Genomic DNA, 13,493 nt, shown 5'->3' with positions numbered 1-13,493 from the left:
TGAGAATGTAAATTTATTTTTAGGGAAGGAACATAACATTTTACCATATGTGAACAGGTCATACGTAAAACAAGCATGAGCGGGGAGGAGGAGGGGTTGCTGGAGCCGAGGGGTAAACTGCTGCGTAGCAGTAAGTGATGCTCCGTTAAAATTCAAGGTGATTAGCATTTTAAAGGGTTCTTGGTTGGGAGGCTATGCAACATTTATTTTCATGCACACACTCATAAAAAAAAAAGAAAAGGAATTGGAGTCTTTGATAGTGCATTTTTATCGACGCAGCCTCGTGTCATACAGAACATGACTCTCTTCAGAGATGAATGCTTAGTTTTGCTGACATTTCAGGAGCTCCATCATCCAGGGGGCGCTCAGAGTATCAGAGAAGAGGAGCTGCTCCTTCTCATCGAAAGGAGTCAGCTGAGGTGGTTCGGGCATCTGATTAGGACGCCTCCTGGACGCCTCCCTTTGGAGGTTCTTCGGGCATGTCCCACTGGAGGGAGTATATATCCTCTCTGACCTGGGAACAACTTGGGATCCCCCAGGAGGAGCTGGAGGGTGTTGTTGGGGAGAGGGACGTCTGGGTTTTCCTCCTGGAGCTGTTGCCTCAGCGACCCGACCACAGATAAGAGGCTAGAAGATGGATGGATGGATTAGGAGCAAGTTTGTTCTATGTGCACACAATGACAAATGTATTTAGATGTAACAATATGACCAGCCACCTTATTGCAATTACTGTGAGTCGAATCTCCATGAACCTGACTGATATGCTTAATTGAAATGAGATTTGCAGGTATTGGAGGCCAAATCATCAATTCAATCTTGTTGCTGTGTTCTTCAAATTGTTCTTGAATCTTTTTTGTTTTTGTTTTGCAGTGCAAGTAGGAACATTATCCTGCTGAAAAAAGACCACCACTGTCAGGGAATAAAAAAGGGTTTCCATGAATGGGTGCACTGGGCCAGCGACAGTACCTAGGTAAGTGCAACATGCTGCTTGTGTTTACTTTGTATTGTTAAGAACATAAAAACACATCTCAAAACAAATCATGTGTCCTGATCTTTTCTATATGTGTGTAAAAGGCTCCCCCTTCAAATTACAACAGATTTAAACAGGCACAACCAGGCTACAAATTCCTTATTGCCAGCACTGTAGAAAATAGAGTAATTTGCAAAATTTTCAAAATAAGACATGATCGTCAATACATCTGTAAACAAATAACACATAAAACCTTTAGACTGAAATGGAATCTAAATAGAAAACACACAAAAAACTAAACGTGTGTTGTTACTAACCAGTAATGGAGATTGTTTTAATGAGAATTCAACAAATGTTTTAACCCCAAATCATGCTCATTTAAAACAAAACATTTGTAATTCAACTTTTAAAACAATGGGGAAAATGATGAATGGGTAATGATGAATTATGCAGTAATTACAACAGTTTTGTTATAGCCTAAAATAAAATAAATAATCTATTTTTTGTCATTTGTGGCTCTTCCTTGAAGATTATAAACCTAAATAGTGTCCGAAAGTATATTCTACAACAAACACAGCCTACGACGTGGGTTCAGACGTCTGTATCCAGCTCTTTATACGGTGAAGGTTGTACAGTAAATCGTGACCAGATAATCCTGAGCCCACATGCGCGAGGAGTTCAGGTCGCGAGGCTGAATGAATGGAACAAACTAGCGCCTGCGTCACCTATTGGTCGCGGAAGAATACGTTTTAGGAAGACGTGTAGTTCCGGGATTACTTTTTTCGGGAGGCAAGAGGAAAACCTTAAGGGCGTAGGAATACCACGGAGCTACACGCCGCCTCTAGCAGGTGCACAACGTAGGCAAATCATCTCTACGAGGCGAGAGAGATATCTTAGGATATGGTGTTTTCCATTTTCGACGGAAGGCTCTCTCACCATAAACTATACCCTTGCGCTTTCACCAAGAGAATGTCACGGTAAGTGATTCGAGGAGGTTGTCACTCCGTAGCTAGAAGCTAAATGTAGCACGTATGGCTAACAGCTGAAAAGTCTGACGGAACATATGAAAGCTCGTCTCTGAATGTTATTTTTAACAAAGTGGAGGCGTGTGATGTAACTGCGCCAAGGCTGTGCCATTGAAAACACCAACAAAAGCAGCGGACCAAATAGTTTACGGCGCTGTACGTGACGTCAGCCGTGGTTTGACATAACGTTCATTTAATCAGCTGTATTCTTTCTGTACGTATGTACGCAAAATACGTAACGCGTTTTACCTGGGGGTCTTGCCTTCCGGTACACTGTATCAACAGATGCCAATCAGACTGATAGACCAGATAAAAAGCTGATTTGAGTTTACATGCCCTCCAGTTATGTGTTTTTATTAGCACTAGCATCAAGGGTAGCAATTGTTTTAACTGGGATAAGTAATTGTTCTTTTTGTAGTTCAGCTGTGCAACTGTGGTTGACCTTTTTGGAGCTGCAATCTATGAGCTAACCTTGCTGAATAGCATTTTTACTTTCAGGAAATGATTTGATCTAAATAAAAAGGTATTCCAGTTGCCTGTTACTTCCCACTCCTCCTCATGTGACACGTGGCTCTGTGTGAGAGAAATGACTGCAATGTTTTGGTTGCTGTGTGGAACAACTGGAGGTGGTGGTGGTGTTTTTTTTTCTGGCCAACGCAGTCTCTCTGAACACCAGCAGCTTTCCACGACACAGACAGATGAGCACAGGTCTGCTGTTGCACTCTTGACTTGGCCACTCTTGTTTCGTGCCAACACCAGGATGTTTGGCAGGGTGTCGGATCGCCGCAAGCAAACACAGGTGAACACGGCCACGCCTTCCTAGACTGAGAAGATGTCCCCGCGTTCAGAGGGCTGTGCGAGAAGGAGCCGTGTTTACCGACTGCGTGGCCAGAACTTTGAGAGGACACAACAGTGAAAACATGTTTTTTTTTTTGGACATCTGAATGGAAATGTACAACCCTGTCTGGGCTGCTCAGCTGGTGACATTTCCCTGCACTCATTACAGACAGCTCCCATTATCAGGTCATCCAGAGAGAACGGATGCTACCAGCAGATTAGAGCTGGCTCTGCACTTCTAAACAATATTTTATCATTAGGGATAAGTCATCAGCTCTCCTTTACTTCACTTAGCCATGTTTACTTAAAAGAACATCAGGTTTTCTTACTCAATTATTTCATCTTAATTTACCTTTATATAAACTAAAAAGAGTTATTAATCAATAACAAAGGCATGAAGTGTTTTCTATGTTTTACTCTCAGCAGTTTTATAACCTGACTTTATTCTGAGGAGGAATCAAATTTGGAAAGCCTTCTTTTGTGTCATAACTTGGTTCTTAGATTATCAGTTAGTGCAGCATTTTTTGCCAGATGGGCTTAATGATGATGTTTGTTGTTTTTAAACTCATAATTAAGCTGTTAGTGCTTTTGTAGGGGTGTATCTCAACAATCCCGGCGCTCCCCTGAAAGGACTTGGCCATCCTCCCAACCTCAAATTGATTTTTCATCTCTCTTAAGTCCTAAATCCCCCTTCAAATGCCACAAGCCTTCTGCTGCAATGAATCGTTTTGGCAGAGGGGTTGCATTCAAGTTTTTTTTTTTTTTTCTCTCCAGGTTACAGTTCTTCTATCGTCTAACTTGTGTCTGTTCTGCACGTACCTTTTTTGTACTTGTGTTGCAGATTATTGTGTTTCTGCATACAGCTATACTTGTGTATGTTTCCACAAACATGAGGTGTCGTCTCTTTAAATGTACAAAGCTGTTGCTGCCAAGGACCCATCAGCGCTGAGTGGTGCTGAAACTTATATTTAGGCTGCAAAACATTCACTACATGCTGTTTGCATAACTCTGTGAACCGCATACACCACATGTAGTGCGGTGTAGATATGCAGTTTAGCCAAATGTTAGAATGTTAATTTTATTTTATGAGCATATGCATAAACTAAACAAGGCCAGTGTTTTTATTGCTGCTGTTTGCTATTCTCTCTATTGAAATGGAGCAATTCCAAGACCTTTTTCAAATGTATGAGTTTAAATGAAGAAAAAAAGTTCAAGTGTGTTGAAATAATATATATATTTTAATGCTTTTCTCACAGAATGTGGACAAGAGGTAGTCTGTGCATGCTCTCAAGCACTGATAAAGTCTACCTAAATAAATATTAGCCTTTCATAAGAGTAGCACTTGGCCAGAGAAAAAGGGACACACTGATGTTCCTTTTCTTTTTCCCTCACTTGCAATGTAGAACCACAGAGTTTGCCAGAAGTAATGCTAAAATGAGCCTTGCTTTGTGTAACTGTCAATCTTTAGTGCTTTCTTCGTTAACGGGGTACTGATAGAAATTTGAGGAATAGTTCTTAAAAGTTTAAAAAACGAGGCTGGGTGTCCTGTTAAAATCAGTATTCAAAGGGGGTGTGGATGAGGGAGGGTGGAAGCAGCTGCAGAACAAAATGCCCGACTCTGTCAGGAGGTTTGAAAACGCCGCCTGACTCGTCCTGAAAGGACTGCCACAGAGATAACAAGTCAGCCTTGTTGTCAGCGCTAGTTAACACTATTCATTTCTAGAAATATAAGAACTTTACATGCTGGTGGAACTGAAGTTCTGCGTTGCAGAATATTATTTTAAAGGATTTAATTAGGTTTTTCTGCTGTTGGGTCTGTCCAAAAGATTACTTTGCATTTAACTCTCTTCCTTTGTCTTCCTACAGCGTGGCTATCAGCTGATGTGTTTCCTCCAGATTGTCTCTTGTCTGTCCTATTGATTTATCAGCAACATGTCTGGTAATTATCTGCTAACTTTCCTTTCAATGTAGCAATATATACATTTACTTATATGCACTATTTTTTTTCTGTATTTCACTTCATTTATTTTTCTGTGATAGGTACGTACACACCGGCTCCAGGGGGACCATTTTCTGCTCTTACCCCGAGCATGTGGCCCCAGGATATTTTGGCCAAGTATCATCAAGTAAGAATGTGATTTTTTTTTTTTTTTTTTGAATGTTTGAACAGAAGTTAACACGTCTGCACGACAAGAGGAAACTGTTAGGACCACGTACAAAAGAAACATGTTGGCTTGTGACTAAAAGTGAATATAAAACAAGCACCATAAACTTCTTTCTTTTTTGATAATAAAGAAATAGCCAGTCTTCAAAGAAGCAGCAAATTATTGTAGGGAACACTAATAACTTGAACGGGATGTTTTATTTTTTTTTTTATCAATTTTAACTAAATTGATTGTCCAATTTAAAATGGACACTTTAAGGACAAGCTACCTCATGATTACCAAATCAATTTCCTGTAAGTGTGTTCTAGTTCACCATTTCTCAGTCAGATCCATTATCTTTGGTGTCTTTTCTTTTTTTTTTAATCCAATCTGTGTTTACAGAGAAGAAAAACATGAGCTTGTTTCATGTCATCTGTTGTTTGGTCGCACATATGTGGCCATCTGAACTGAATGATTTAATTCATAATCTTTCCATCGTGACTTGTGCGCTAATTAGTTTCATGTTCCCTTTTTGTCTCTACAGAAAGACCCCGCTGAGCAGCCTGAAGTACAGTATGATGAGTTTGGCTTCAGAGTAGACAATGAGGGTATTTCTCATTTTACTTATCCCTGATATTTACAGCACTAATGAAATCCCTAAACCTAAATTAAGAAGAATGAAATCTTTGTTTTCTGGGCATAATAAGTACTTTATATGCACATGTGATCTCAGGGTTGTCCTTTGAGTTTTTTCTCTTTTTTAACTGATTATGACAAATGCAGAAAATAAGCTTCAGGCCATTTCCTGCAAACAAACTTTCCTGCCATGACAGTGGTTCAGAACAGTGTTTTCTTCACATTCAATAGCTTTTCCAGCAACAATTAATCATCCAGCTTATTATCAACAGTTTTCTGATGTTCACTGTTATTTCTTTCCAGATATTTACAAAATCAATGAATCACTTTTTTTGTAATGTTTGAGTTTTATGCAAAATAATGTTTCACACGTTATAGCTAAGCTGTTCTCAAGAAGGTTCTGTTGTTCTTGATTTTGGTACAGAGATCCCTGAAGTTCTCTGTAGTTTTGAAGTGTATACAGACAGATTACTGTCTGGTTCTAATGGTGGAGATGACTTTTAGGTTTCAGAACAAGTTATCTAAAGGCTTTTCACCAGATTTAGTATCAGTTAAGATGTGCACTACTAGGAGTTGCAGGTTTTGGGAAATTTTCAGTGTTGAACCCAATCAGATAACTGGAAGATCAGAGCAGTTCTCTAGAAGTTGAGACATGTTCTTTTTCCTCTGAGCAAGTCGAGCATTCATTTTTATTATCAGTAATATTTATTGTCAATAAATAGACATTGCTTTAAGAAAAGTTCAATTTTTTTATAATACTAATGTAGCATAACAAATTCATCAAATGCTTTCCATTTAAGAGTGGCAGCCTTTGGCTTTTTATCTAAATTTTCTTTGCAGCTTTCAACTTTCTAAAATTCTTCATTCTTGTTTTTACTACAATTTATTAATGCATCTCCATCCTTTTTTTGTGTCCCATCCTTAACTGAGAAGACATCCCGTTACTCAGAAGTTTGAACATTTGATTTAAAAAAAAAAAAAAAAGAAAGGTAAATGCCATTAAAGCTGGATGCATTTTTTTTTTTTTAATTTCCCCTCTCAGATGGTGAGAAGCCCAGGTCCGGGTTGGACACCGAGGGCTCGCCTCAGCGTGAAGACCCCCAGCAGCGGCTGCGGTGGCAGGCCCACTTGGAGTTTACCCACAACCACACAGTGGGCGATCTGACCTGGGATCTCATTGATCCTGTCCTTTCACGCTCCGAGCGTCTGCGCTCTCTGGTGCTGGGCGGCATCCCTCACAGCATGAGGCCACAGGTGGGTGGACTCTCACAGCAATGGGGACCTCAACTAAAGGCAAGACGCAGTGGGCTAAAAATCAAAGCAGGCTTACGAGAAAACCCTTTTTCAGACACGTCCTACTTTCCGTTTAATTTGGTGGCCTGTCTGAGTGACATTTACGTAACATTTTACTTTCATCATGTCACACGGCTCAACTGTTGAAGTCACACAGCAGCAGGGAGTTATTTTAGCATCTAGTCAGTTATTTAAAGAAATCCTGCAGGTTACTTGATTAAATAACATCTCTGTGGTTTTCCCAATACGATTAACTGCAGCATGTGATCATTTTTTTTCACATCCTCTGAACCAGATAAACAAAATTTAACTGTGATGCGTTTCTAGTTACAGCTGGAGATGATTTTTATCTGATAATAGATTAGTATTTCCACCACCGTTAAACACAAAGTGCAGTGATTGTTAGATTAATGTAATTCTTGGTAGCAAAACATGTTTTCAAAAAGCTGCAACTCCAGAAGAACTTGTATAGTTGCGTGGGCGTGCGGTTTCTTATCTGTCAAACAGCAATGATGGTGCGATTCTTTGTAGAAAATAGATTTCTTGAGTTAAATGAAATTGCGTTGCCAACGCCGACTTCAGTAACTTGCAGAGAAGTGACATTTTCAGCTGCTTTCAATCAACTCTGCTGTGTTTAACAACCCTTTCACACAGTGTTGGTTTGAATTGTAATGTCAAAATAAAGTCATGTGTTTGGAAACCTGTGACTCATGGTTCACTGATTTACTGTGCAGTCTCATCAAACATGGTCCATATTCCTGTGGTTTTTTGTCAGTCTGAGGCATATCTGAGTGACTGAGATTAACAGGAAAATAGAACCCTAAATGCCATCAATCTAAAGTATCACATGTCTTTAAAAAAGGCTTTAAACATGCATTTAAAGATATTTATCTCCTAGTTATGGATGCGTCTGTCCGGAGCACTGCAGAAGAAGAGGACCTCAGAGATCTCCTACAAAGAAATTGTCAAGAACAGCTCTAATGATGACACATCTACATCTAAACAAGTAAAATCTTTGCTTATATCTACAGTATCTTTCTACACAAACACGATTTGATTGCAGTTAAAATGCAGATCGTACTGCCTAATTAAAGAAAAAGAATCATATATTCACATATTAGATCATTTAGATGAAATCTCAAAAACGGGATGTTGTGGTTCTGTCAACTTAAAAGGAAAATAAACTTTAGAGATTGTAAATAATATCCATAATAATGTAAAAACACGTTTTTGCCGCATGTGTTTTTTTGATCTGTAATACCACATGCTGGTTGTTAACTTGTATCTTACAGATAGAGAAGGACCTGTTACGGACGATGCCAACCAATGCATGTTTCAGTACTCTGACCAGTGTGGGAGTTCCAAGACTGAGACGGATACTGAGAGGCCTGGCCTGGCTCTACCCAGACATCGGCTACTGTCAGGGAACTGGCATGGTGAGAACACTGCACAGCAGCTGGCTTTCTCATTTATAGTAGCGTCTTTTATCTCATTTATGTCATTGGTCTTTTTTTTTTTTTTTTTAAGTCTTCTCCATTCTTCACTTACACCCAGGTTATTTCCTGCCTGTTGCTCTTTCTGGAGGAAGAGGATGCTCTGTGGATGATGTGTGCACTGATCGAAGACCTCCTTCCTCCATCCTACTTCTCCTCCACTCTGCTGGGGGTCCAAACAGATCAAAGGGTTCTCCGGCAACTTATTGTTCAGTATCTGCCGGCCCTCGACCGCCTTCTCCAAGAGCATGACATAGGTAAACTTTGCAATGAAGTAAAAAGAAAATTTTGGGCTAAAACCTTTTGATAAATCACATCTTTTGAAACAGATGGGTATACACAGTTTAACTCTTTTTATACACAGAGTTGTCGCTGTTAACGTTACACTGGTTCCTGACATCATTTGCCAGTGTGGTGGACATCCGTCTGCTCCTAAGGATCTGGGATCAGCTCTTTTATCAGGGCTCAGTGGTCCTCTTCCAGATCACACTGGGCATGCTCAAAATTAAGGTAGTGTCTCTACCACCAATTCAGCAATTCTTGACAATTTGTTACACAACTAAAGATAAAACTTAGAAGCAAAGCCATTACAGCTAGATATATATATTTTTTTTATTCTTTTGCCGGTGAAAATTAAAATTGACAAAAGCTGCTTACGTTGAGTGTTAACGTTTCTGGAACTTACTTTCCGAGCCCAGGAAGAAGAGCTTGTATCATCAGAAAACTCTGCATCCATATTTAACACGCTGTCGGACTTGCCAAGTCAGCTGAGAGATGGGCCCGCGGTTCTCGGAGAGGCTATGAGGCTGGCTGGGAACCTGTCCCAGGAAACTCTGGAAGCTCACAGACACAAACATCTTGCTTACATTCTGAACGAACAGGCACAGCTCAACAATGGGAACAACGCGACGCTCAGCACCAATCTCAACAAGGTTGGTTGTAGTTAGCGTGCTCTAGACTGATTAGGTTTTTTTAAAGAAGTATTAGAAATGTTTTTAAGATTAAAAAGGCTTATGTATCTGTTTAGGTGGTGAGGAGACAGTCTCTGCGCAGGAAATCTACTCTGACGTCTCTGTTGTTTGGGGAGGACGAAGCAGAAGCCCTAAAATCCAAGAATATTAAGCAGACAGAGTTGGTGGCGGCCCTGCGAGAGGCTATAACCCGGACAGCTGAGCACTTCCACTGTCTTGACCCTCATCATTCCAACACAGTGGGTTGTGAAATATGAGCAATGAAAGAAAAACATTAGAGAGCGCAAACCTAAATATACCACCTTATTAGTCTGTTGTTTTTAGTTCCGAATGAGTTATAGTGCCCTCTAAAAATGAATTTCCTGATACCTTCTCTTGCTGTTTCTTTAGGACTTGACCCCAGATTACTCCATGGAGAGCCACCAGAGAGATCATGAAAACTTTCTTGTTGTTTCTCGTAACCGACGGAGACGAGCCAAAGCTTTGTTGGACTTTGAGCGCCACGACGATGACGAACTGGGCTTCAGAAAAAATGACATTATCACTGTGAGAAGTTAACACTGAACAGCTCACAGAAAGAACATTTCTTTGTGTGTGTGTGTGTGCATGCAGCATGTTTTCATGTGTTTTTGATTCTTATTCCACTGAATCTTTGTTTCAGATCATCTCACAAAAAGATGAACACTGTTGGGTTGGTGAGCTCAATGGGCTCAGAGGTCTGTGTTTATTTTATCAACATTAAATGTTGCAGGATGAGTTTTCTGTGGTCTCTCTTACAAGATAAAAGATCTTAATGATGATTTTTCTTTTACTACAAGGTTGGTTCCCAGCAAAGTTTGTGGAGATTCTAGATGAAAGAAGCAAGGAGGTATTAATTCACTGAAAGTTTTACACAGATTTAGATTCTTCAGTCATTTCCCAAACTGAATACTTGTTTCAGACGATTCCCTTAACATTGGCTGTTCTGGCTGTCTCCAGTATTCGTTAGCGGGCGATGACTCTGTGACGGAGGCAGTGACTGACCTGGTCAGGGGAACTCTATGTCCAGCTCTGAAGGCCATCTTCCAGCATGGGTTAAAGAAGCCGTCTATACTGGGGGGTCCCTGTCACCCATGGCTATTTATTGAAGAGGTAGATTTTTCTTAAGAATATAACACCATATTTTACTGTTTTGTAAAATTAAAAAAATTAAATTTTCAATTCTGTCTTTTGTGTTTCTCTTAGGCAGCTAGTAGGGAGGTTGAGAGGGATTTTAATTCAGTCTACTCCAGACTGGTGCTGTGTAAAACATACAGGTAAATCATACACAGTCATGGTGTTTTTCTACTATCCTAAAGTTAAACTCCTCTGAAACAGTTCAGTTGACCTTTATTTGCAAATATGGCACAAGTTAAAGAAGTATTTTTGTTTTTGTCTTTATCAAAAATAAATAATGAATATGGCCTCTTTTGACATTTACCAGGTTAGATGAAGATGGAAAAGTGCTAACACCAGAGGAGCTGCTCTACAGAGTGAGTGACCAATTAAATGTGTTTATTTCAGCTCAGCATAAGGGTGAGAAAATATAACACGTATCCAGTTATTATCGAGGCTTAATTTGTTAGAGAATATGCTTGTAGCTGAATAAAATCAGTTAATTAGTGCCTCCTCTTGTCTGTTCCCAGGCAGTGCAGTCTGTCAACATGAGCCACGACGCAGCACACGCTCAGATGGACGTCAAGTTCAGGTCTCTTGTCTGTGTCGGCTTGAAGTGAGTTCCTAACACACACACACACACTCGTGCCATGTCATATTTCAGTTAAATTTTTTTTAACCGTGCTGTGTGTGTTTCTCCAGCGAGCAGGTGCTGCATCTGTGGCTGGAGGTGTTGTGCTCCAGCATGGCTGCTGTAGAGAAATGGTATCACCCGTGGTCCTTCCTCCGTAGTCCTGGATGGGTACAGATCAAGTGTGAGCTCAGGTACGAGACAAATCCCAACTGTGACTGATAATAAGATGCTTGAATCTTATCACGAAGTACAGATTCCTTGGCTAGGACTAATCTATCTCATATGCACCTACTTATGGAAAACTGTTTTATACATTGATAATTAAACTTAGTTGAGTAAATATAGTATCAGATGATCAAATAAAGGTTCTAAATTTCCCTCATTTTTAACTAAAATTGGAAAGATAAAAATCACTTTAAACGAGATGAAGATTTGTTATAAAAATAAGAATAAAAAAAGGCCTTATTAAATAAAAGCTTCATCAGTTAGCCGACTCTGTACCATAAATAATCAAAGTTTTAACATGTCATTGTATAGATAAACTGATCTTTAAGGAAAACGAATAAACAGCAAACTGTATTATTGGAACATGATCTGTTCGATAAAGATTACTTGTCTGTCCTCAGGGTCCTGTCAAAGTTTGCCTTCAGTCTCTCTCAAGATTGTGAGCTGCCCGACAAGAAAGAGGTCAGTCCAGGAGATTATTACACTTCAGACTGTATGACTGAGAAAAGACTGCATTTTACGTTCCAGGGAAGAAATCTTTGACTTTATGCTGTTTCAGAAATCTTCTATTTTGAAAGCAGAAGTTATGGATGTGCTGGTTCAGCATCACCTCTTTAGTTGGGATCTCTAGGTAACGTGTAGGTAGTGAATGCTGTAGAGTAGTTATTAGTTAAAGACAGTTCACAGTTTTTGCTTGTATTCAAACCCTGAGCTTTTTATGATAAATTAGATAGCAATCAGAATATCATCAGTGCTTGTTTTGCTGATGTCCATGCTTCTGTAGGGCGTCCTGTCCCACGTGGTCCAATTCAGACTACTCAGAGAAAGACCCCCTGTACTGACCCACATGCTAACCGGCTTACAGCATGTTTCTGCTTCACTGTGTGAAAAGATTTATTTTTTACTGTTTCTATTGTATAAATTTATTTTGAAGCCTTTTTATGACAATTAGATGTGTTTAACTAGGAAAACACAATAAGAGTTTCGTTTTTGTGCTTAACTCAAATTCTAAGAGAACCATTGTTGTCATGGTAGCACCTTCAGTGATGAGACAGGCTGTAAAATCTTTCATTTTATTGATTGTTTTACTTTTGACTAATTGTCTTGTGGAGTATTTTTCAGTGTAAAAGATGAATTGTATCCTAACATGTCACTGAGCTCCAGCTTGACTCTAGTTTGTGTAGACTCTTTTTTTTTTTGCTTTGCTTTTTCATAGATTTAAAAAAAATTTTTTTTTTAAATCCCTAGCTCTTCTCTCTGACATGTTTTTGCCTTTTCCACATTTGATCGGGTTTTCCCTTTATTGTTTCTAGGAAAAGGAGCAGAAACCACTGAAAGAGGGAGTGCAGGATATGTTGGTGAAGCATCACCTGTTTAGCTGGGACATCGATGGCTGAACACGTAGCAGAAATGTGTGGCAGATTCTGTATATTTGTCTCTTTAGCTGTTGTTTACAGCTCAAAACTTGAACACTATTCTTCCCTGAAGCAGGTGGCTTCTTCAGACCGTTTTCCCTCTTGTCTGCTTTGGCCACCTGACACCCAAAAGACGACTGAAACTCTAGAATTTCCTGACGGATGGGTCCATTTTGCTGCATACTTTATTTTATTTATATCCTCCAAATGAGACGTCACTACAAGATTCGAACACATATGCACATGTGAAACATTCCTCTCGTACAGAACCAGTCTGTACTGCTGTGTCCCATTAGTATTTCTTTAGTACTCATTACTTTTTTCCTCAGTCTTGTGTGCATCAGTTTCTAATGCACACTATCAACCTTTAAAATAAGAAAAAAGATATTTTATTATGGTCCTAAATTCCTCTAGACTCTATAACAGAACATTCCAAATTACAGTGTTGTAAAGATAAACTATTTTTGAGAATGATGTTACTGTACTCTTTAAACTAAAATCCATCTTTCATGTTTAACTACTGTGATGTTGCACATGCCGAGTAAAGCCTTTTCAGATCACGATGAAGAACTGCATGTCTGCTACCTTTTAGTAGTGGTAGGAAAACAAACGCACTTGTATTATGTAATTTACACAAAGATACTCCTGTGTTACGTCAATATGTTACATAAAAACATGATCTATACTTTTGTGATGGTACTTTTCTTTGTACAGTA

General features: G+C 39.4%; 2 protein-coding genes across 2 annotated transcripts in view; one reads left to right on the top strand and one right to left on the bottom strand.

The window, feature by feature from the left end:
• mapk8ip3 (mitogen-activated protein kinase 8 interacting protein 3) overlaps positions 1–13,493 on the bottom strand; it is a gene marked incomplete in the record, with an annotated part of 1,049,817 nt that overhangs the window by 692,406 nt on the left and 343,918 nt on the right.
• Positions 1,795–13,466, top strand: sgsm3 (small G protein signaling modulator 3). The gene is made up of 21 exons (XM_017421937.3): positions 1,795–1,947; positions 4,699–4,771; positions 4,873–4,958; positions 5,521–5,584; positions 6,655–6,866; positions 7,804–7,911; positions 8,198–8,341; positions 8,460–8,655; positions 8,763–8,908; positions 9,097–9,330; positions 9,426–9,608; positions 9,760–9,915; positions 10,031–10,085; positions 10,188–10,237; positions 10,348–10,500; positions 10,594–10,664; positions 10,832–10,880; positions 11,034–11,119; positions 11,206–11,328; positions 11,764–11,824; positions 12,676–13,466. Exons 2-21 carry the CDS (start codon positions 4,765–4,767, stop codon positions 12,757–12,759), a joined length of 2,268 nt encoding a protein of 755 aa, XP_017277426.1. The 5' UTR covers positions 1,795–1,947; positions 4,699–4,764; the 3' UTR covers positions 12,760–13,466.

This window comes from Kryptolebias marmoratus, linkage group LG12 (genome assembly GCF_001649575.2).
Source record: "Kryptolebias marmoratus isolate JLee-2015 linkage group LG12, ASM164957v2, whole genome shotgun sequence".
NCBI lineage: Eukaryota > Metazoa > Chordata > Actinopteri > Cyprinodontiformes > Rivulidae > Kryptolebias > Kryptolebias marmoratus.
Note: the sequence above shows the minus strand (reverse complement) of the source record. Positions and strands in the feature narration are given on the sequence as shown.